Raw genomic sequence first — 22,691 nt, forward strand, 5'->3', positions numbered from 1 at the left:
GCATACGAGAAATTGTATGAGAGAGCAAGTGGATAATGACAGAGACGAAATTATATTTCGCCAGATTTGCTGGTCTAATAAATTAATACATTTAAAATTTTGATATTAAGCGGGGAAGACTATTGCTTTTCATAAACTGTAGTTGTAGCAGTGCATGTTTGTTTAGTAGTGCTGGCTTATCACTATTGCGCGCTCCACAGATATGACAAGAACGCATAACAAGAGCGTAATGTTGCAAAGTAGGTGCAGCTATGCAGCTACTCACGCGCTCGCGCAGTTCAGTTAAACAGACACGATGATCGAAGCGCCGACAATAACGTAAAAACGTTGTCTGCGTTACAGAGTTGCTGCGTGAGGGCGCGTGGAATTTGCGGTGATTGCGAGAAAATTTACGGGATCACGAATAACGATAACGAACTGATCTCGAATAATGCAATTAGTAGAGAGTTTTAGATCCGAGTTTACCGCGAACCTCTAACCGCGGTTTGCCGTTACCCGTTTGCGGTTCAACGTTCAAACATAATTCGATTTAGATTGGTGGTGGATTAAAGAAGTGGATTCTGGTTTATTTTTCCACTTAGAAATAGAAGAAAAATCAATCCTTTTCAAAAATGACGGCTAGTTAATCATAAGTCTACAAAGTGTTTATCAATCTGGAAACATTAGATTAAGATCGGATAGCCTCTAGTTTACCAGCCATTCCACACATTTTACTCTCATGCTGAACAACACGTTTCAAGTCAGCAATGTCATTTTGTATGTGGGAGAGTCGTGGATGAATCTCTCTAAACCGTAGCCCGCTTTACCACTGGCTTGTTTCCTCATACGTTTTGCGTTGTCAGTCACATGAGATTGCGTCCGCCTCCTAAGTAAATTTTAAACTTATCTAAGATGGCCACCCGTAGCTACCTGTCCGTAACGCACAGCGCTCGAGCTCAACGATCTTATACGCAAAAATAGGGGACTGTGAACAGTCAATATCCTAGCCTACTGAGATCACGGTTGCTTGAGCCGAGATCCCTTCCCATTATCCCACGTGCCCTTTTTATGGTCCAAGAAGCCTCTCTGCGGAGGAGAGATGAAAAAGATAAATAAAAAAAATTTCCTGACCTCTGCTTCAATACCGGGAGCACGCACTTACAATAGACTTGTGTAGCTCTAGATATGGTTTGACCCGGTGAATAAGGAGCATCCTGCGGCCTGTACAGTATCGAAATGCTCTACCGCACTGCGGAGTTAAAGATCCTAGGATATTCGATGTCCATTTTCGCTAGACGGTCAGTGAGACAGTAAAACCACCGCACTTCGCGGACAAGCCTCTGGCGGAACCCAGGGTAAAGAAAAGTGTTCAAAAGAAGTTTGAAGCTAAATTAAATGCTTCTTTTTGACTTTACTTAATTTTGTATTTATCCCAAGGAATCAACGCAAACGCGCTAAAACCTAGAATAACTTGGTTTCTGCCCCTTGCACTGTTAGAATGTCATTATCAACAAATATGTGGCCATCTGGACCGCAGTCTAAAGAAGATCTAAGATTTCCTCCTATAGTTTTTTTTAGTCAAGTTCTAACAAATGCTGAAAATTACACTTGTGCTCTTGATTTTATCCTAAACCTCGTGGCCTTTGATTTTTGGTGGTTAGTTTTTGGTCATTTTCCCCATAGTGCTCTCGTTTACGGTCACAAAAAAAACTCCCCTGAAAAAAAGAAAAACTATCGCACAGATTTCAACACAATTCAAATGAACAAGAAAGAAAGGGGGTATTCGTTTCCCTGTATCTTGACTCCAATGAACGCGAGAATTTTCCATGCAGCAGTTAACAACCGTTCAAATTATTTAATTCCCAGTGAGAAAATCAGATGGGAGAAATCGCTGAAATTGGTTCCCGCAAAATACAAAAAAAAAATTTACATCCACGGAATAAACTTTTCTGGCAAAAGTTAGAGTAGGGCCAGCTCGTTTAAGTTAGTGACGTCATTTATCGTGACCATACCAACCGACCGTCAACAACTGTTTTTTCAAATGCGTCTTGGAAATAGAAAAGTTATTCAAAAAGAAAAGAGGCCTTAAGTGTTCATTAACAAGCCAATTATATAAAAAAAAATCGCTTCATTCTACCTATTCCCTAAATAAAATTGAGAGAAATCTGAATTTGAGTAGAACAATCATTTTCAGTTGGTGGCTAGAATTTCTTTAGCTTGTCAAGGCATCCTGGCACTAACGCGCTTTTTTGTCTGAAAAAACAGAGAAAAACAAAACAAAACAAAGAAAAACTACCTTTGTGTAGGTTTCACTTTAAGTACTGTAGGCATCCTTGTACAAAAACAATATTTCCATAATTTGTAGGCCGCAATATCGCCGAACCAAAAAGTAGCAAGAACCATTTTGTCACTTTGTAAGGAAGTTTGAAACTTCCATTGTTTACCTCAGAATCATTAACACGTAATTTATGGAATTGGCAATCGTCTTCCTTAAACGTCAGTCGAGTCTTTTGAAAATAAACAGTTTGTTTCCTACCAAGGTAGAATCGACAAGTTTCCAACACTCCTTTCGCTCTTGACTCTGCGTTGTTCACTTCTAGTACTGTGTATTTGGTGAAATTGTGCTACGCTTGTAAGCGTTTTTTGGGAAAATCTATCATCGTTTTCCGATATTTTTCAAGCACCGCTAGACTAATTTTCCTTTAAACCTTTTCACACAACTTCAAAATAACTTGATATCATGCGCGCGCGTATATGTGGCAAAAATTTTTTGTTACTTTAATGGAGACGGTTCATTAATTATATACCTATTCAGCTGCCTTGACTGAGTTAATCAAATGTGCACAAAGGTGAAAAATGTAAATCCTTTACGGGCGCCTCATTGACTATGCATATCTATGTCGGGTGGTGCTTGAGATTGAAACTGAGCATGAGATTATATTTTGCTATCTTGAGGTGTTAGCAAAAGAGAACAAAAGAACTTTACTGTGCGCTGGTTTTACTGATCCGCCCAAACCATCCGGGTGGTATCGCAAATATATAGGGAACAGAACAATAGAGATGTCAGCCAATCAGAAAATACTGACGTCACTATAACTGATAAAACTGATTGGACAATACTTGGTCTTTATCTGTGATTGGTTTGTTCGTTGTTGTGATTTGGAATGGCGAAGGAAGTACCTCTGAATAAAACTTTTGCTGTCCTACTCGTTTAATATAGAAATTTTTTTTAAGAAACTGATGCAGACATTCTCAGATTAACTTTTAAATCTGATTCTTCGTTGTTTTGGCGAGGCAAGTAAACTGCGTTAAATCTGTTAAAAGAACTAATCGGATGAACCGATAAACTGTGAACATTAAATCATAATACAAGAAAGAAAAATCAACGACAGTCTTAGTGGACCGTTCATTTATAGTTTACTGTACCGTTGGAGCTTTCACAGAACGACTAAAACTGTACAGATATTGATAGTTGTTTTGTTTTCTTTAGGTGTACACAAAGACTGTTTCTTTTAACTACTGATTTTAAGCTAGAGAAGAGAAAACGACGAAGTGTAAACGACGCAACGCGAAACACATTACCCCAGTATCTGAACACAACATTGTCATTTCTATGTTAAAAAAAAAAAAAACAATTTGGCTCTGATATTATTACAAGGAAGAAGATATTTACAATCAAGAGGGCTGTAAAAAGGTTGTCCATTTTGGACCTGGTTTAATATTATTTGATATTTTATTGATCAAATTGCCCCTCAGTGACAAATATTATTAAACTTACATTACTGATTATGAATTACTTCCTAAAAAATATACATATTTAAGCCTTGTTTTAATGGCTCATTTATAAACAACATTGCGACAATCTCTTCCACTACATGACATTTAATATTACAAGATGTGCACTGAAAGTCACAATATAATAATATTGTGGCAAAAACTATTATGTCATTCTAGAAGACACACGCAAAGTTGTCATTAGTCTAAGTGAAGCTTTGCTTCAAACTTTATCAACACTAATTAATGAACATTTTAATCAAGTACATTTAATTAAGCAATAGATCACACTTTCTATGGGTTTACTGGCATGACAACCCACAAGCGATGTTGAGAGAACACAAGTATTCTCCCAACATCCCAACTGTGTTATGATGCTGGTAAACCCATAGAAAGTGTGGTCTATTGCTTTTATAAAATAACTTTACGTCAAACTACGAGTTTGCCGGGCACAATAAACCATAGGTTTTTTAACCAATCAGAACATGCTTACTATCTTAGTTATTTTATAATTGCTAATACTCATGTTTGGGGGGGGGGGGGGGGTGGGGAGGGGGGTGTTATACCACCTTCTAGGAATCTGAAAAATGTTCTGAGGTCACACAGTAACAACACACCCTGAAGAAATAAATTATTAGTGGACTATTGTAGGTTTTAAACCCTCTTGTGTGATGAGAGTCTTGTCTATTCTCTTCTCTCGAGACAAGACTCTCGTCTTGCAAGAGAAGGGGTGGAAAATTAGTTTTAACAGTACTATAAATAATTAAAGCTCTCTTCTCTAGCTTAACAGTTCTTGCAACTTTAAAAGTTTAAATCTCAAATTAAATTTAATTGCATTCTTCAACATGTCATAGTAAAGTTGAAGAAAGGAGGAACTACACAGCTGAAGTGGGAGAAATTCACGACCTGTTACTCCAGGGATAAAGTAAGAAATAGGGAGGGAACAATACTGATCAAATCTCCCTGCTTAGGTAAGTTACATGTATATTACATCCTATTCAAGTAATCTGTACTACTATTGCCACATTGATAACGGAATAGAGTCTTCTTCACTTTAACCTGATTCTCATACGCAGCAACCAACCTATGACATATCATGTACCCACTCTCAACATTGCTGGTGCTGTCTGGCATAACATTCTGATATAACTGCAAAAGTTTCAAGAGCAGCATATGCCATCAACTGCCTGCAGCATACCTGAGAAGTTGACTTGAGTCCACTATACAAGCATACTAGCAGTAAAGACCTGCGATGGCTGTGCAGTCTTGTTACTAGGGAAGTATGTTGTCATGCGTCAAAAGAGTATTAAGTGCTGTACAGAGAGCTATGTCATAGGCAGGTGAGTGGCATATAAAAAGCGGCTTACTGAGTTGGAAATGTAAATATTGATCCAAAAATGCTGAACAAGTCTTCTTACCCATACCTACCCCAAAAGGGTTTCACAGGGAAGAACATTAAATTAAAAAGAAACACCATACATGTTGATGACTCTTTAACAGACAGGCAAGTGAGGATACTGTCAAATGGGCTATGAGGTAAGTGTCCCTGTAGAGGCTATGGGATAGAGGACAGATGCCACATCTTATTTGGAAGCATGACCATTGGTTAAACAATAAATAATGAATGGATGCTCACACTCCAAAAAACAGTTTGACGAGAAATAACAAGATAGAATAGTCTAGAATTTCTGGCCGCAACTGACGACTTCAAAGGCTTGACATGATTCAAGGAAGAGTCTCCTTTTCTCCTCTCCACTCAAAAAGACGAAAAAGAGGCTTTGCTCACAGGGTACAGTTTCTTTTACATTGTCTTTGAAATTCATGAGTAACTTAAACTGCCAGGGTATCTGCCAGGATAGTGTCACCTACACCTTTCTTCTGAACCCTCAGCCTACTCCTGTGCGGGGGAGGGACCCAGGTGTCGGTATCAGCATCTATTATGATATCATGTCTCATTACACCTATCTCTCTACGGCCAAATATTATTTTCAGTGCCAGGAACAAAAAGGGTGTTATGAACACTGCAGTGTGAAAAGCAATATATATTGCTGTATAGTCAGCAAATGTGATGCAGTACCCAAACAGACTCACGAGTGGTATGATGGTAAGTTTGAGTGCCAGATAGCAATGACTGTTTCTTGAGATGGATGGGCTTGCTCTGGGTTCCAGGTGGGAGGATCCTTTCCACAGTGCGACAATAAATACAACTGCTTGCGATAAACTTGCAAAAAATATGGCCACTGAACCACACTGCACAGCCAGCTTTGTGTCAGCATCAAGCTTTTTGGGGTCGACAACATATTTGTTGAAAATGGCTACAAGGAAGGGAAAGTAGCCAACGAAGGCCAAGGAAATGTTGTTGGCAACTAACATTATTTGATTCATTCTTCTGATGCAGTGGAACAGAGAATGGTGTACGAACCACAAGAAGGCAATTACAATGAATGTTGCTATGTAAACAAGGAACTTGGGCCACATGTCCAGAACAGTTTTGTCAATTCCATTTTTCGTGACATCTGCTTCTTTAGGGAAATTTTCTGTAGTTATATCCAGCACCAGCAATGTTGCAACAATGGAGAATACCCCATCGCTGAAACATTCCACCCGTTCTGTATCAATGTAGTTGCCAAACATAAGATCAAATTCAGCTCCAGGCATGCGGATCGCCTTGCACTTTCGAAAAACAATTCCAATAAATCGATGTATGCATGGCGTGACTATGACAATGGAGATTAACACCCAAGCGGAGATGGTATTGACATTACTCAAGCAAGCAGCTAGCACATACAACAATAGGTTGAGAAGTTTTTTCGCTAGCATATAGTCTCTGCGTTCCTTACGTTGCTCTTCAGGTAGCTCCTGAAGTTCCTCTTTTAGAAGATCACTCTGACGAAACGAATACCATATCATAATCACTTCTAGCACTTCAAGGATCAACATGTCAACGCAAATCAACACAATGGGTAGATATTTCTTGGGATATTTTCCCTCCAAGGCGCAAGTGAAGGGCAAAAACGAAGTGAACATCAGAGACGTGAGATTTAACCAAATTGAAACATCGTCGATATGAGAGAGAATCTTGAAGCGATGCACGTGCGATTCCCAGACGGCACAAATGACAAGAAAGGCAAAGAAGTACACAAGAAGTTGCCCCCATCGGTCCTCAAGCTCCCCTTTCAGGTCAGTATCAGAATTTAATTCCAGTCTTCGAATGGGAAGAATCAAAATGGTTGACACTATGGCAAAGACAGCATCGTTGAAGCATTTCAAACGGTTAAGATGGACCAAATCTCGCTCTTCCGCCATATTTTGGAATGTCTGCTGGGAATCAGGTGACCCAGATGGACTGCAGGTGACCAAACTCGGAAGGGCGCGAATTTATTCCGATTACTACCGAACATTTTACATAAGTCGTCGGAGAAGATCGGATTAGTATCCTAACCTGAAAATGGCGGATGCATGCAAGAAAAAAGATACTGATTGCCATGAGGACCATGAGGACTGCAAAACGGTTGACATTTTTGAGGCCTCACAATGCGGGTTGGTGAACAATATTATTATTATTATTATCTTCTTGATTCTTTTTTCTTTCTGACAGAAATTTTGATCTTCTAGTGGGATTGGTGATATGTAAGCTAAATTATGAATGTTCCTTGTAAGCTTGTAAGATCAGAGTTTAGGCAAAATTTTTCGTATAAATCTTACAGTTTCCTGACTACCATTCTTAGTCTTATTCCTTTAGTATAGGTCCCTTCAATCCCAAATGTCGGAAGTGCAGCTGGTCAGGTTGATCCGTTTGTTGATTGCTGTCTATATTCCATTTTTTAAATTTATTTCCACATAAAAGACATATTCCTGTTAAAAATGTTATAGTATCATTTTCATTAATCTTAAATTTATTGATGTGAACATGAGCAAGGAGTGAGGGAAGGATCGTTGAAGTTTAATACTGGCTTGAATTAAAATATTGTACCGTAAGTTATCTTTATGAAACAGGTGTCCTTTAATTCTACCTTTTAGTCTCCGTCTAATGATCGTAGTCTCGGCCCCAGTTGTTCAAAAGGTAGATAACGTAATCCAGTGGTTTCAGTGGATGACGCAGTTGGTTTTCCTAATGTCTCTCCATTGGACAGTGATTTTAAATGTATCTGTTAGGTAGCACTATCAAACATTTGAACAACTGGGACCTTTGGGTTTACAATATTTTTTGGTATGAAAGAGGGTCAGGATTTGGAAAACCAGGTGGCACATCCCCAGCAAGAACATCTCAGGAGTACCCCCCTGGTGGGGGCAGATAATACCCTCAGAGATCTGCATTGGGAGTACATGTGTACCCCAACCACTTATCCATTACTGTTTTTTTTTTTTTTTGGACCTCACAGGGACACCAAAATGTGCAGAGAGCTTGTTGGCCAGCATGGCGTAAAAATTCTAAACACATACGACAGCCATGGACATACCCCTTTACACTGGGCAGCCCTAGGGGGATACAGTGAATTGATTAAGTTTTTTTTGAATTGCGGAGTTGATGTAAACAGACAAAGCCGATCTGATTATGGATCATACCCTATTCACTGGGCGTGCGTTAATGGACATATCTTGTGTGTAGATCTTCTTATTCAAAATGGTGCATCAATAGACTGTACAGACAACAAAGGTTGTACGCCACTTATTATTTCGGCTCAGTATGGCAAGGCAATGCTGGCTGGATACCTTGTAGGAAAAGGTGCAAAGAGTTTTTTCACAGATCACGAGGGAGATAATGCTTTACATTGGGCATGTTTTAAAGGTGAGCACTTTTTGACTTTTTATGGACACAGAATGAATTCTAGCCTGCACCACAGACAAATCTTAACTCTGGTTGAGTTCGTGTGCACAACAGCACTGAAATCCTTGTTCTGGGCCCCACCTCAGTGTACCAGGATTTTAATATGTGCCATCAGTGGCCTGTAAAAAAAACAGTCTGGATTTGCGAACCAAGATGAAAGAAAATTTTTAAAAAACTTCCTGCAATCTGTTGAGTCTGTAGGGGGCTCAGACAAAGATGTCAGAACTACATCATAGACATTACTGATCGGGGTTTGATTGTACATCTGCAACACAGGCTAAATGAATTCTTGAGACAAAAAATGTGGTGTTCGCATGAGAGTCTGAAGGAGACCTTGGCAGCAACCATTCATAGGCAAAATCTCTCAGAATAAACATTACTCTTTCAGTATTTTGTGAAACTCTTTAACAGTAGATAAGGATGGGGAAGGTGCTTGTAAAACTGTTGAAATCATGTACTGACGACTAGCACAGAGGGTAACCATGTAAATCCTGAAAATCGAAAGTAAATTGTTCATTTATAAGCATTATTGGCATTTTTCATCATCCAGGGTGCATTTCCACTTAACACTGATTGTAAGGGTACATAAGTGTTCTGATTTAGAACTGTAATGTTAATAATTTTCAGTTGTGAATCAGGGTGCCCTCACCATTCCCCCCCAACCTTACCTATCTAAATAGGCTGTTGGTAATGTTTTGTGGTACATGTACTTGACTTTACCACAAAAGAAATTGCCCGGGAACTCATTCTACGTCATATAACTGGTAGATAAAAAATTTGTACTAAATTTTACCTCTTAATTGTATGTAGTTTATTTAATCAGTAGCTTGTTCAAATTTCCACACAGTTTAGGGTTAAAGGGAAAATGTGTGAAAGACTAGAAAGGTGGGAATTATTACCAAGGAAAGATAGCTCTCAACCATGTAAAAGTTTGGACCCCCTTATCACAAATTCCCTGATCTGCAACTGATTACATGTTAATTGAAGTCAAGGGCAAGTTTGTAGCTGTAGTATTGTGAAAGTACATGTCTGTATATCTTATTAGGATGAAACCTCTCTTGATAGGCCATAGTGAAGTTGTGCAGTTATTGCTGTATTCTGGGTTTGATCCGAAGCAGAAAGATAGGTTTGGACAGGTTTGTTGTAAAACTTTACTGTGTAATAATTTTGCTTTATGTTAATTGAGTAGTGTGCTCAAGATCTCATTGTAGCAGATATTCTCAAAGTGATTTACTGCATACATGACTATGTATTACTAGATTCATTTAACTATTTTTTGCTGATTGTCATAAATCCTCATATCATACGCAGCCTCATTCAATAAGTTAAAGTATAGCGGTACATTTTTTTTTCTAGGTGAAAATACAGGAAATATTGACCACCTGCCTGACTTTGCTATTCTTCTACTCTAAATTACATGACAATGTCATAGCTTGAGCTTTCTTACCTCACATTAAGCAAGCACATTATATTCACTTAATATTGAAATATGTCACGAAATAGCAGAAATTGTTTATGGTCCCAGCTTTGTAATACGTTATTACATAAAATTTTCGCGACACGTTAATTTCGCGATTTTACGATGCTCGTGTTTCGCCACACTTAAATTTCACGATTTTGCAAAACTTTTTGTACTTTGAATCACTTTAATCTCACGATTTTTAGTGAGACGCTATTTATTTAACTTATCCTTGAAGCAAATAGAACAACTTCATTTACAATAACATCAAAATTTATAACAAGAGATGCAGCTCGACAGGTGTATATGAGAACAGTTACAACAAAGTTCTAACAATTTCCACAAGAATTTTACGCTTGTTAGTTAGTTTTAGTCAATTGACAATGATCTCCATAGTCATTTGCATAAATTTGTCCTTTCTTCATTATTCGCTATTATTGATATCTTGTCATTCACTTATTTTTCCTGTCATGTTATGTTCACAACACTTATTGTTCACATCACTTAAATTTTGCGATTTTAAAAAAATCGCGAAATTCACGAATTAAAGTGTTGTGAAAATTTCAAGTAATAAGGTACAGTTGAACCTCAATGTGCAACCATCTCTCTTAAGTAACCATGTCTCATAAGTATTCACCTATCAAAAACACTGAAATTTTCCCAGTCAAATCCCTATAATTAAAACCTCTTCTAAACAATCACGTCTCATAAGCGACTACGACCAATGGCCCGACATTTTTATTGTTTTCTATTGTTTTTAACCTCTTGTAAGCAACCACTAACTTGATGTGTTATATGGCCTCTGTTCACTGTGTGGAGTATTTTTATCTGCTTTATTTGCTATTTTGAAATATTCTCAACTTGAATCTGACTTTTGCCATTAGCCATAAGCATGACTCTAAGTCTCTCTGATGACAACATGGAACTATACTTACCCATAACTTAGAAATTGCATGCAATAAATTATTTTCTAAAAAGAGATGTTTCGGGGCCTCCTTCTTGATTCTCGTAAACAACCACCTCTTCGCATTTTGGGTTGGTCCCTTATGGAAGTTTGACTGAATTATTGATGTCCATATTTTGTGTGAATTTGTTATATTTTTTGTACAGACACCTCTCCATCTGGCATGTCTTAGTGGGGACCTAACCACAGTTGAACATATAGTTGATATGGTAGGCACTGAATACTTACTTCAGCTTCATGGTCTTCAAATAAAACCTGTACGTGTCGTTCTGAGGCATCCTTTTTTTAAATACTCTTGGCAATTAAAAATCTTTTGAAACGGTTGTGTGGGGTGCTTGCTAGTTTACTCAAACCACCTAGGGGGAAATCTTGTGCACAAATTACAAAAATCTATAGAATTTGATTTGGTGGGAGAACTATATATATAAGTATATCCAAATCAGCTAAACAGACTGATAAGGGTAGAAAAGTTGCATTGCATCAAATCACAGCCCATATTATTTCTGAAGGTTCCCAAATGTAATGGGCATGAAGCATTTGATTTTCCAATTGAAATTTCCCATTTTTCCGGCAGGTAAATGGTAAGTATCCATGTTATCTTTTTGGAGAAGTGAGATTTTTGTGTCAATTTAGGGTTTGACAAAAGTCCCATTCAGTCAGCTGGGACAAGTAGAATTCTTTACTTTCTCTACTCAATTTTGTGATGGGAAAGGGCCTGGGAAGCTGTCTTCACATACTAAAGTAAGCTTAGACAAGTACTCAACTGCCTTTGGTAAGCAATTCAAACTCTTGGAATGTTCATACTGGGTTCTGCTGTCATTGTCTCATGTTACATGTAATTTTTATGTAATGGATATCAAAGTTACTCAACCTTTTTCATCATTCATCTTTCCAATACACTTTTTTCCATTACTTCTCATATTCACTTATGTGCTCTCTGTGTACATTTTTTTCTAGGATGTAGCATTAGATGCCGTTGACAGTAATAACAAAACTCCTTTGCGGCTGGCGATGGGGAGAGAATACAAAGAAATTGTATATTTTCTACAAGGAAAACTCAACCGTATTGTATCCTGTAAATTGAGGTGTGTTTTTTTTGTTGTTAATATATACACCTTATTCAACGGTTTAGCATATAATATGTGCGGATATTTTGGGAGTTACATAGTAGTAATATGAGCAATTAGCAAAATGTCTGCTTGTATTATATGCTAAACCATAGAATAAGAGGTTTATTATTCCACTACAAAAAAATTGGTTATTTTGCGATTGGCTTGTATTTTTTTGTAAGAGTATTCAGAAACAATCTGATTCCGTCTGTGAGAATGACGTTAACAATGAGCAAAATGTTCGCACGTTAGTATATGCCAAACCATTGAATGAGAGGTTAATTATTCTACTGCAAAGAAAGTGTTATTTTGGCTTCTATTTTCTATTTTATTATCGTGTGCTGGTTCGTCCAGTTCAGCCATAGTTGCTCCTTTTGCATCTGCCGGTATTCGCCCTGTTGTAAACCGGTTAAACCAGGACACTACAGTGTATTACGGTCTCGTATTTTGCACATTCTGTTGTCCTTATATGGTAAAATGACATAATAGTGGAACAATAATGTTAGTTATGGACTGGAGACAGAACTGCTGGAGCAGAATCGTACAAGCATGCACTAATTTAAATTATTATATGGCTACAAAAGTAGGCATGCTCTGATTAGCTGTTTTCTTGTAATGACCAGGCATTACCAGCTAGGTGTCCAAGGCACATAAAATCTGTGTTTAACTTGATATTGGACATCTTTATGGACATCCACGTTATGGTCAATTGTTGACAGCTGTCAAAAAGGTCATCTGCTGACCAGTGTCATCTGACTGTATTTATTTATTTATTTATTTAGTCACTCACAAAACCTTATACAACATGAACAAAAGGTGTTAATTAAATTGTAAAATTAATGTGACAGGGAAGCCTAACGAAGCTTGAAGCTTACATTAATAGGCTTCCTTCAACTACCTAGTGAACTAAATTCATGGCTGAGTGCAGAGTGAGCAAGATCAGAAAATTAAGCAACAGAGCGGCTATCAGTGACATAATTCTTTAAATTTTTTTAAAAACAAATATAGAAGGAGAGCTAATTAGTGAAACAGGCAACGAATACCAGATTTTAGGTCCTCAGTAAAGGATACTGCATTGCTTTATATTTGTTCTACAAAAATGACTCTAGGCTGCAATTTTTCCTCAAAATTGTTTTTCAATGCCCGAATAGCCTGTGTACAGCCACCTCGTCCCCTAAAAAAATCCCTTTTCCCAATTGCTTTTGAGGGGAAGTGGCAGCTGTACACAGGTTAGGCCCGTAGTGCTGTCATGAGATGTTTACATGAAGTGCACAAGTATAACATAGCTATAGAGCACGTGATGCAAGAGCAAACAAAATTTTTTGTGTCTCTTCCCAGTCTCACACTTTGTTTTCACCCTAACTCTAGGACTTTCGTATGCCCACTCTTGACTTGCGCAAAAAAACAGGTTATCCTCTTCTCAAAAACCAACATTTCAACATTCCACTTTGATCAGAGAGATGGATACTGTTAGACAAAAAAACTACTAACTGGATGTGCTGCAGCTTAATAATTGTTTATTAGTTATTGTGTTTAATGTTAGTTTTCTAAATATATATTTATTTATCTATTCTTTGCTTTCAATATCCAGGGACATTGTATTTGGCCCGCCTGGGAGATCGAAGGCAGCAATCTTATTCTACTTTTGTAACCTGTTTCTCTGGGGTTATCCTGTTTATTTCTACTGGGTGAGTACTTTTAATTTTGTTATTTTTTTACAACCATGGAGAAGAATTTTCACTGTACCTAAATCTAATAAATACGTGTATATCTCCGTAATCACTGATATCATCACAATTATAATGATGAGGTTTATTTGTAAGAAGTCACTTTTAAAAAGCGAATTGACAATCAGTTAAGAATACTAAGAAAAGTTACCATGCTGTGGAGTATGCATCTGGGCGTTAAAAATTTATATACAGCGTCATCACTATTTTCATTACACGTATTAGGAATGCGAGAGAGAATGAATGCAATGAGAATGTGATGTAGTTTTAGTGACAACATGAAGCTACACCTATCGTAACACAGAAATTGCATGCAATGAATTCTCTTCCAAAATATAGATGCACGGTCCTCTTTTAGGAAGGGACCCTCTATATTTCGATTTTTAAGCAACCAATAAATCTTCACATTTTCAGATAGTGGAGAGTGGCGCAAAATTGAGAGAAAAGGAAAAATGCAGACGAACTACCCCCACCCCCTTGTTTTTTCCTGCTCGCTTTTCTTTGCACCGTCCCGACTTTAGAACGCCGGGAACAGGCGACACTCTGGGTGGTCGCTTAATTTAGATTATTTAGATTTTCTATGAACAAATATACCATTTGTTTTAATATTCCCAGGTTTTGCCAGAGACGTGGAGTTACACACCTTCTGCTCATTACCTGTTTATAACTTTCAATGTTTTTATGTGGATTTCACTGTATTATGCCAACTCGAGAAATCCGGGATTTATCCCGTGTAACAGTCCAGATTACGATATGGCGTTAAAGCAAGTACGTATGCCATTTCTAACCATAATTGGTTTGGAGCGTTTGGAGCACGTTTTGCTGAAGAGTTAATACCACATGATGTGTACATTTTGTATCTGTTAATGTGCGTGACATAAGCTAGTCTCTAGTCCCTCACACAGCGGTCTTTGTCTAGTCACGCAACGCTCCTCCCCAAGAAGTGGGTGACGAGACAAAAACGGCTGCGTGGGTGACTAGCTAGTCTCGTACAGTAACGTTTTTTGTCTTGTACAGCGGCCGTTTTTCGTGTCGTCGCGTATCGCAGTCCGAGCGTTGCGTGACGACACAAAAAACAGTACCTTGGGTTTCAAAGGTTTTTTTTCTTTCCGTCTCGAGAGTGTTAGCAAACCATTAGCATGGTTTATTTCATCCTAGGTATTTTGAGAACGGACCTCTGGAACTAGGGTAAAAAAAACAGCTGCATTGGAGAATAAGCAAAAGCCCATAGAATGGCATTTTCCCTTTTTTGGAGGGGGGCGGGGAATCGCTTTTATGTGTCGTGTGTTAAGATTTTTTGTGTTCAACCTCACCGTTAGAAAGAGCTTGTTTTGCGTTCCGTTTCTTCTACTGTATTGATAAGTGTAATTTTCGTACGCAGGTTCCGTTCTTCGAAGAGTGGCAGGTGAAGACTGGACAAAACCCTCTGGAAAATCTCTGTCACACGTGTAGACTGGTGCGACCCCTGCGCGCAAAGCATTGTAGGATATGTAACCGATGCGTGAAGCATTTTGACCATCACTGTCCCTACATAAATAACTGCGTTGGCCTCTATAACAGGTATACAGTGTGTCTTTTCACGGTTGGGTGAGGGAGGATGTAAGAAGCGTCACCTGAATGAAACACCGTGCGGTTTGCAGAAGAGGAAAATATTACATGTACCGTATTTATTCGAATTAGCGCCCACCTCGAATAAGCGCCCATCCTCAAGGCGGAAAAAATTAATAAGCGCCCACCCCACCTCCCTTCCACTCCCACTCAGACTCAAATAAGCGCCCACCCACTTCCCCCTACCACCCCAAGAAAAGGAATAAGTACTAATGAGAGACTTCCCGAAGACGGAGTTTTCTTCAGAGTGTTTTGCAGAAACCTTGCTTTGTTACATCTTCGCGTTTTGTTATTACCATTTACTGTTTTGTTGCAAAATATACATACTACGAGAGGTTGGTTTAGAGGTTGTAATTAAACGGAAGTCTAATTCCTGGGACGTCCGCACATTTTTAGTCAATTGTTTGAAACGTCATCAAGTCCAAGCGCGACTGCCTTAAAGCAAACATGCAGATTATTGTAATGGCGACTGTTGAATTCTCTCTTGACAACATTGAATGAAGGTTTGCGGGCCTTTTCGGAAAATAAATTAGTTGGTATAAAAATAACTTTGGTGATATTCACATATACCAAGGGCTATACTGGGCGTTACCCTCTCTGTCTCATGAAATTAGCAACGGAAAAAGAAACATGAGAGTTTTGCGGCTAAAAGTCACTTCTTTTCTGTCCTGTTTTCATAATATGTTCATTACAGTTGATCTTAATCCATTTGAGCTCATTAATTTAATGCTCAAGGTGTTGCGAAGATATAAGTCATTGCAGGAGCCGATTCTGGTCAGTGTGAATGTAACAAGATGAAAGTGTACTGCAGATGATATTTGTTGACCTTGCATTGACGTTAACAATAAAATCAGCGTAATGTGTGTTCTTTTCAGGGGGCCGTTCTTGATATTTGTAGCGTGCGTGGCAGCTTGCAGTATAATGACGGTGTACTTTGCCATCATTTTGCTTCGTTTGGGTGGATTCAGCTGGATATATAGTATTGGATTGCTTCAATTTATTGTGGTGTCCGCTCTCATGTCAGCTCTGTTTATCTTTATTGTAAGTAAAACCCCGGGGGGGTACCCCCTTATAAGGGCTTAATGGGGACGTGCGGCCAGCCAGGGTATGTTTTTCGGGATTTTTGTCTTAAACAGGGTATCGAATTTATCATTTTTTTGTCTTAATCAGGGTATCGATTTATCAATTTTTGTCGTAAACATGATAAATGTCTTAAACAGGGTATCAAAAATGGGAATTCTGTCTTAAACAGGGTAGGAAAATCAGCGATATTTGTCTTAAACAGGGTCAGGTTATGAGGGGCCGCGCCGCACCTCCCCACCTAGGGATATATCGAGTACCCCCCCCCCCCGGGAGTAAAACCCTTTTGTTGTTGATACATAAATAACTCCATTTTGTCACTCTTGGTTTCCTGTTGGCCGCGCCTATAAGATGTCCCCGTTCCCCGCCGTCCTAAGTTTTGCAAACGCTGGTCGCTCTGATAAAGGTCTGTGTATGTTTTAAACAGCAGATAACAGGATGTGCCGTTGACTCTTCCATCAGAAACCTGCTGTCTAAGCCAGAGTGTCGTAACAATTAAAGTTATGCAAATTTCCGTTGAATGGTAAAAATAAATGGAAGATAAATGGTTCAGGTAAAGAATAAAGACGTAACACATTTGTTTTCACAGAAGAATGAAATACTTGCGTCATTTTCCAAAAAAAGAAGAAGAAGAAGAAGAAGAATTGTGTCGCTCGAGCAATGTCAAACAAAATTTCATTTATAGATGAGGCGTTATTTCCTGTTTTCTCACTGCCCAACAATGATTTTCTTTTTTTGACAGGTAAATCAAATTTCTATCAACCTTACTACAAACGAAAGAATCAACAAGAAGCGATATGTGTACCTCAGAGGACCATCCGGAATATTTCTTAATCCTTTTGATAGGGGCTGTCTTAAGAACTGGCTAGAGTATTTTCATTGGGTTGAACCTTATGACAAGAAACCCAACCTTATGTACAATGTCTAAAGTATCATATTAGGATCAACTGGAATGTGGCTTGGCAGTCAGTGATAACTTACTTGCTCCGTGCCTACTGTACTCTCGTAATGCGAGGGAGTCCCGCAAGGAACGCGCGAGGAATCCCATCATGAGTTGCCAGTGTGAACGAAAACGGAACGACTGGAAACGACTCAGCAACTGCAAGAACTGAAATGTTTCTCAATTGAAATTGTCCGAAAGGATGCTAGCTTTTAAGTCTCTTTTTACTTATCTCTTTTCGTATCACCTTAGCGTTGGGCCTTTAAACTAATTTATTGCTTCAAGTGTCAGTGCTTAATCGCCATCTCTTTTATGTGAAGAAGGATTTCATCATATTCACCTACCATTCAGTGTTGCGTCTACTGTACACGCTCCTCGCGTTGATGGAAGAATTCAGTTGAGAGGTCTTTTTTAAGGAAACTTTAATGTAATTTTCAGTTTTGGAATTAGGCCTTCTCAGTCATGGTAAAGTGGAAATTGTAATTGTTTAACGCCTCAATCTAATCACCTGTGTCTCCTGATATGGATTGCGGGAGATTTGCGTCAAATTCCGGCGCGCTTTGATTGTTTGGTTATAAAAGGGACAATGATCAAGAAGACAAGATTATTTTACCATGGAAATAGTATTATGAAAGGAGGTTAAATCTCCTTTTGATAGGAGTTTCTGAGTACGTTAACATTCAGTCTTTCAAGGCCACTAGTGTAGTTCATATTTTACAAAAATGAATATGAGAGTAAACGTGACCAAGATACTTAATTTCAGTAGAAAACAATTTGCTATAGAGTAAAACAGTCGGTCACTGTGCTGTCCACTCCATCTGCCTTTGCTGGGTACAATACTGTATTTTTTAGGTACGTTTTAGAAAATAGGCATGTATTTAAATTGATACAATAATATATAAAACTCTAACAATCAATATATTAAATGACAAACCTACTTGAAAATCAGTTTCTTTTTTGTTACCAACCCTCTTAGCCATCGCCGTGGAATACCAGGGTTTGCGCAGCGAAATTTCGATCTAAACTTGGACGTGATCCTTTTGTGTCGTTGAGTTTTTTAGGGAGATATTGCTTCCTCTGTATTAAAAAATAAAGATCACATTTGGAGGGCTAAAAAAAGGAGTGAGTAAACCCCTCACTCCTGAATTACAACCCCTTGGTAACTTTTGGTCGCTTGCAAACATGAATTCAGTGTTGATATTGTCGTTTTTTTTCAGGGGTACAAAGGAAAAGTTCGTTCATACATTTGCGTATTGGTCCCATGTACTAATTTCAAAGTAAACCAAGTACAGCATTAAAAAAAAAACAGTTTATTAGTAAATGGACGTAACTCCTATTAACAACTCGCATTCTGCCTAGGATCCCGACTTATGTGTCAAAATAATTTAAATTTCATTTTAAATAACAATTTGAGACAAAAAAAATTTGTTTCGCCTAAGTATCGATTTACTTTTAGTTTCCAAGACAAAACGTGATAACCTTAAAACGAATGATGCGATCTGTATGATAGATCGAATGACATTCTTAGAATAATTACACGATGCTTTTATTTTTTTAATCTTATGAGACCCGGTTCAAGCTCTACTTCTTTAACCCGGTTCAAACGCTACTCCACTTGAGGGCTTGGCATATCTGTCAAGTATGACAAAGAAGGAAGTTTGGTTCAAAAGTTTTATTTTGGCAAGATCCTCTCTCGATTTTGGTAAGGTAAAAATCGGTAACCTCGACGGCAACTTTCGTGTTATTTAGCGGTAACATGCAGTGGGCCGGTTTTCTCATGCGCCAATCCTAATGTATGCCTTTTTTTTCTTGTAACCTAAGTTCGCCGGTTAAACCATCCCTGGCTCCAAAGTCAAACTTCATCAAATTAGATTCTGTACATGAGCATGTGCATGAGTAGCCTGCTGGGAAAACAGCCGAAATTTAGCGATGTCTCCACTGGTTTTCCTGCAAAATTTCATCTGAGGAACGAGTGCAGAGATTCCATACCGATGACACATATGGTTAAAGATTTGATTCAACCAATCAGAAGCACCCCCCAGATTTGAGTAGTGACGCGTCATCAGTAAGGAATTTCTGCGCTCGTTTCTCAAGTCACCAGTGGTAGCGTCGGTAAATGTTTGTTGTTTCCTCAGGCTAATGTATAAGAACAAGTGGGTGCGGCGCTTGAACCAAGCATTTTACGGAAGTTCTTATGAAAACAGTTACTTAATTAAGGAGTATTCTCGAATGCTGTCACGTGACCTCAAATGAGGAACTTCTCTTAAGTTATTGGTTTCGATAGAAAACCGCACCCTACTTGGCCAAGACCAGATTTGTCTCCGTTCTTCGGAACACCAATCCTTTTTAACCCCATGTAGAACTTGTTGTGCAGATCAGACTGATAATAATTATATCCATCAAGGTGTTGAATCTCTATCCATACACACGACGGGTTCGTGCTTTCCTGTGATCAAAAGAAACTTTATTAACAACCTTGTTCCCAGGAACCTCTAGGCATTAAAAATGGCGGCACCAAAACAAAGACTATTTTATCTAACAAAGATGGCTGAACTAGCTAGTCATAATAGGTTGTGTTAAGAAAAATGCCGGGAGGTATTCCCTACAACGGCCAATACGGCGAGGCTCCGCTCGAAAGGGGTTCCTTTTTCAGGCGTAAGGTGTATGATGAAAGGGCAGGAGCCCAGTTTCACTAGTTGAAGTATATTAAAGGGTTGGGAAATCTGTTATTTCGGTCTGTAAAAAGACCAAACCAAACTATCAAAGGGGTACCTTGTCTGTCAAAAATGGTATATAACAGGTGAGGGGTTGGACCTCGGGGCGGAACCTCTCCTTATAAAACTCCATTTTCCCGCTCCCTTTTAAAAGGGTAAAAACTGCAAATGCATTTTACATCAACTCGATTGCACGTCAAAAAAAAAAACCGATTCGCTGTGGTAAGGGGCTATCGCTCAAAACGTCGTCTTTTGAACTTTTTAACGATGGCAATTGATGACTATTATTATCCATTATTTGTCTTTCAATCCCCCACCCACCGAAAAGCAAGACCACAGTTTAAAGAGAAATGCCCTAGGAGACCTGGTCGCCGGCCGCAGAGCAAGAACATCAACGCTTCTCGCGTTGCCCAATTTTCTTTTTCTTTTTTTTTAGAAACGTACGACCCCAATATGATATTTCAAGTCCCCATTCAAAGTATTTTTTTAAGGGAGCCCTTCCTGTTGTGGCCCCTACTGGTTATCAGTATATGGATCAAGGTGAAAGCCCTCTTATGGCTTTAACCAACTATGATAACTATAGACGAATCAGTTTCAGCTAGGCCAATATATGGATAAATTAAGCTGGCAGCGTAGTAATATAACACTGAAAACATCAACATAACTCTTAGAATAGATCACGTAAAAATTTATATTCTTTCGCTTCAGCGCTACCCTGCGAGCAGAGTCTCCTTCGATCTTATTTTGTAAGGCGATCGAAGGAGACTCTGCTCGCAGGGTACTTCAACGCTAAATGACGATTGAAATCTCCGGAAAGAAACCAGACAGCTTAACCTGAGTGCTATTGCAAGCCAACCACACGCGGAGAGTTTAATTAACTGCATAAATTGTGGCTTTAACCTCTACATTTATTTGAATTTTATTGAAAGAAACTTACTGCCACGCACAACTCTCCTTGAGCATTCACCGCAACATAAGCTTTGGTTTTCTCTCCTCGAATAGTGACCTTGCCAAAATCAACCGTTTTCAGTTCTAAATCTGGAAGAGTAATAAACACTTTCAGTTTGAAATGAGCAGAATGGGTCAATTGTTTGGTACAGATAACACTGCAGGTTTGTACACTTCACCATTAAATTCGATTATAAGGTAATTATAACGTATAGTACAGTCACAAAGTCAGATTTCCGGCCGCATTGTTCTCTTACCACAATAGTCGTCCCTCGTTCTTACACCACGAATTCTTTGCTGCCCGTCAATTTGGAGGAAATAGCCCCATCTTGAGTATAGCAGCACTTTCATAGATGTCATTGCGTGTTCAAGATTTAACGAGCACAATTGATGAAAGTCACTAGAAACCACTTCTCAACTCTGACCTGAAATACGTTCGTTGATGAAATCACCGGACAGGCGCGACGACTGGAATATGAAAGAATGTGAAGACGCACTTCACTGATATGCAAAGTTCAGCCAAGTAACATAAGCCATTTAAATAAAATGAAATGTAATTAAATCGAATCAGATAAAGATAAGGACGTGCTTTTGCCAGAAAAAGAATATAAAAGCACTTCGGTTTCATGAAATATTGATATTGATTCTGATTACACGGAAACATTCTTTTAGATCCTTTTTAAGTAATACTTAATAAAACTTTTTTGGCCAAATTTCACAAATTATCAGATGTCAGATATATCAAATAAAATTCCGATTTCGGAATCCCGACAATAAACCTTGCCTCAATCGCACTTTTACAGACCAAATTCGAAATTTCCGCGGTATGATTTGGATTGATCACATACGAATATATTTTATTCATACCATTTAGGGAAAGGACAAGAACACTTTGAGTGGAGGGGGAGGGCTAGAATTTGGGCAAATAGGGAGAAAAGAAATTTCCCAGGGGGACTCCTCCATATGAAAGAGACGGGGATACTCTTCGGAAATTTTGAATTTCCTCGTAAGGAGACCAATTTGGGCGTGGTTCAAGCTTTATTTGACCCCTTTACAATTTAATAGAAAGATTTTTCTTTAAATATTCCTTTGGTACAACCCCAAGTGATAACTCTATGTAGTTCAAATACAGTCGAATATCCTGTAAGGGACCACCTAAAATGCGAATATTAGATGGTCGCTTACGGGCTTTGACGGAGGAAATTTTGGTGTTTTGGATTGGCGTTCGCTTATGGACGGTGGTCGCTGACGAGAGGTGGTCGCACATCAAAGTTCAACTGTATTTTCAACTGTGTAGTTCAACTGTGTTTTCCGTCCTGTTAAAACCGAAGTAGACCAAAATCTGCAAATTGTACCCCTAAAGCGAGACGGCGACTATTCCTGCCACTTTCATATGGGAGTTACCCGCCCCCGCCCTTCCACAGGAGACACTAGTTAAGAAAGTCCAGGTGGTTTAAGCCCCCTGTTCCTCTTCTCGAAATTCCAAATTCGGGCTCCTCAATTGTATGTACCCTGATGGTAAATAAGCCATTAAACTGAGCATTAAAAAAAATGTGATTTG

At 38.6% G+C, this 22,691-nt stretch overlaps 3 protein-coding genes across 3 annotated transcripts; 1 reads left to right on the forward strand and 2 right to left on the reverse strand.

Moving 5' to 3' along the window:
- Window positions 1-5,034: 5,034 nt before the first annotated feature.
- Window positions 5,035-7,108, reverse strand: LOC140947570 (endosomal/lysosomal proton channel TMEM175-like). The gene has a single exon (XM_073396710.1). The coding sequence runs from the start codon at window positions 7,057-7,059 to the stop codon at window positions 5,584-5,586; it is 1,476 nt and encodes a 491-aa protein (XP_073252811.1). The 5' UTR covers window positions 7,060-7,108; the 3' UTR covers window positions 5,035-5,583.
- Window positions 7,109-7,152: 44 nt separating this feature from the next.
- On the forward strand, window positions 7,153-18,405 carry LOC140947569 (uncharacterized). Its single transcript, XM_073396709.1, has 10 exons — window positions 7,153-7,293; window positions 8,136-8,542; window positions 9,647-9,717; window positions 11,151-11,213; window positions 11,962-12,089; window positions 13,705-13,801; window positions 14,456-14,608; window positions 15,222-15,400; window positions 16,324-16,489; window positions 17,271-18,405. The coding sequence occupies exons 1-10, from the start codon at window positions 7,202-7,204 to the stop codon at window positions 17,454-17,456; spliced, it is 1,542 nt and encodes a 513-aa protein (XP_073252810.1). The 5' UTR covers window positions 7,153-7,201; the 3' UTR covers window positions 17,457-18,405.
- Window positions 18,406-18,762: 357 nt separating this feature from the next.
- Window positions 18,763-21,708, reverse strand: LOC140947571 (fibroblast growth factor 1-like). Its single transcript, XM_073396712.1, has 3 exons — window positions 21,388-21,708; window positions 21,120-21,220; window positions 18,763-19,914 (listed from the first exon to the last, which is right to left on the reverse strand). Exons 1-3 carry the CDS (start codon window positions 21,488-21,490, stop codon window positions 19,732-19,734), a joined length of 387 nt encoding a protein of 128 aa, XP_073252813.1. The 5' UTR covers window positions 21,491-21,708; the 3' UTR covers window positions 18,763-19,731.
- Window positions 21,709-22,691: the final 983 nt, after the last annotated feature.

Source organism: Porites lutea, chromosome 9 (assembly GCF_958299795.1).
Source record: "Porites lutea chromosome 9, jaPorLute2.1, whole genome shotgun sequence".
Taxonomy (NCBI): domain Eukaryota; kingdom Metazoa; phylum Cnidaria; class Anthozoa; order Scleractinia; family Poritidae; genus Porites; species Porites lutea.

Bases quoted from the DNA above. Each gene is read 5' to 3' on its own strand.
- LOC140947570 (XM_073396710.1), bottom strand. From the start codon at position 7,059: ATGGCGGAAGAGCGAGATTTGGTCCATCTTAACCGTTTGAAATGCTTC.
- LOC140947569 (XM_073396709.1), top strand. From the start codon at position 7,202: ATGGCGGATGCATGCAAGAAAAAAGATACTGATTGCCATGAGGACCAT. The intron at 7,294-8,135 runs GTTGGTGAACAA...TGGACCTCACAG, and splicing joins TTTGAGGCCTCACAATGCGG to GGACACCAAAATGTGCAGAG. The intron at 14,609-15,221 runs GTACGTATGCCA...TTTCGTACGCAG, and splicing joins ACGATATGGCGTTAAAGCAA to GTTCCGTTCTTCGAAGAGTG.
- LOC140947571 (XM_073396712.1), bottom strand. From the start codon at position 21,490: ATGACATCTATGAAAGTGCTGCTATACTCAAGATGGGGCTATTTCCTC. The intron at 21,221-21,387 runs GTAAGAGAACAA...TTACTCTTCCAG, and splicing joins AACGAGGGACGACTATTGTG to ATTTAGAACTGAAAACGGTT. The intron at 19,915-21,119 runs GTAAGTTTCTTT...TTTTGATCACAG, and splicing joins AAGGAGAGTTGTGCGTGGCA to GAAAGCACGAACCCGTCGTG.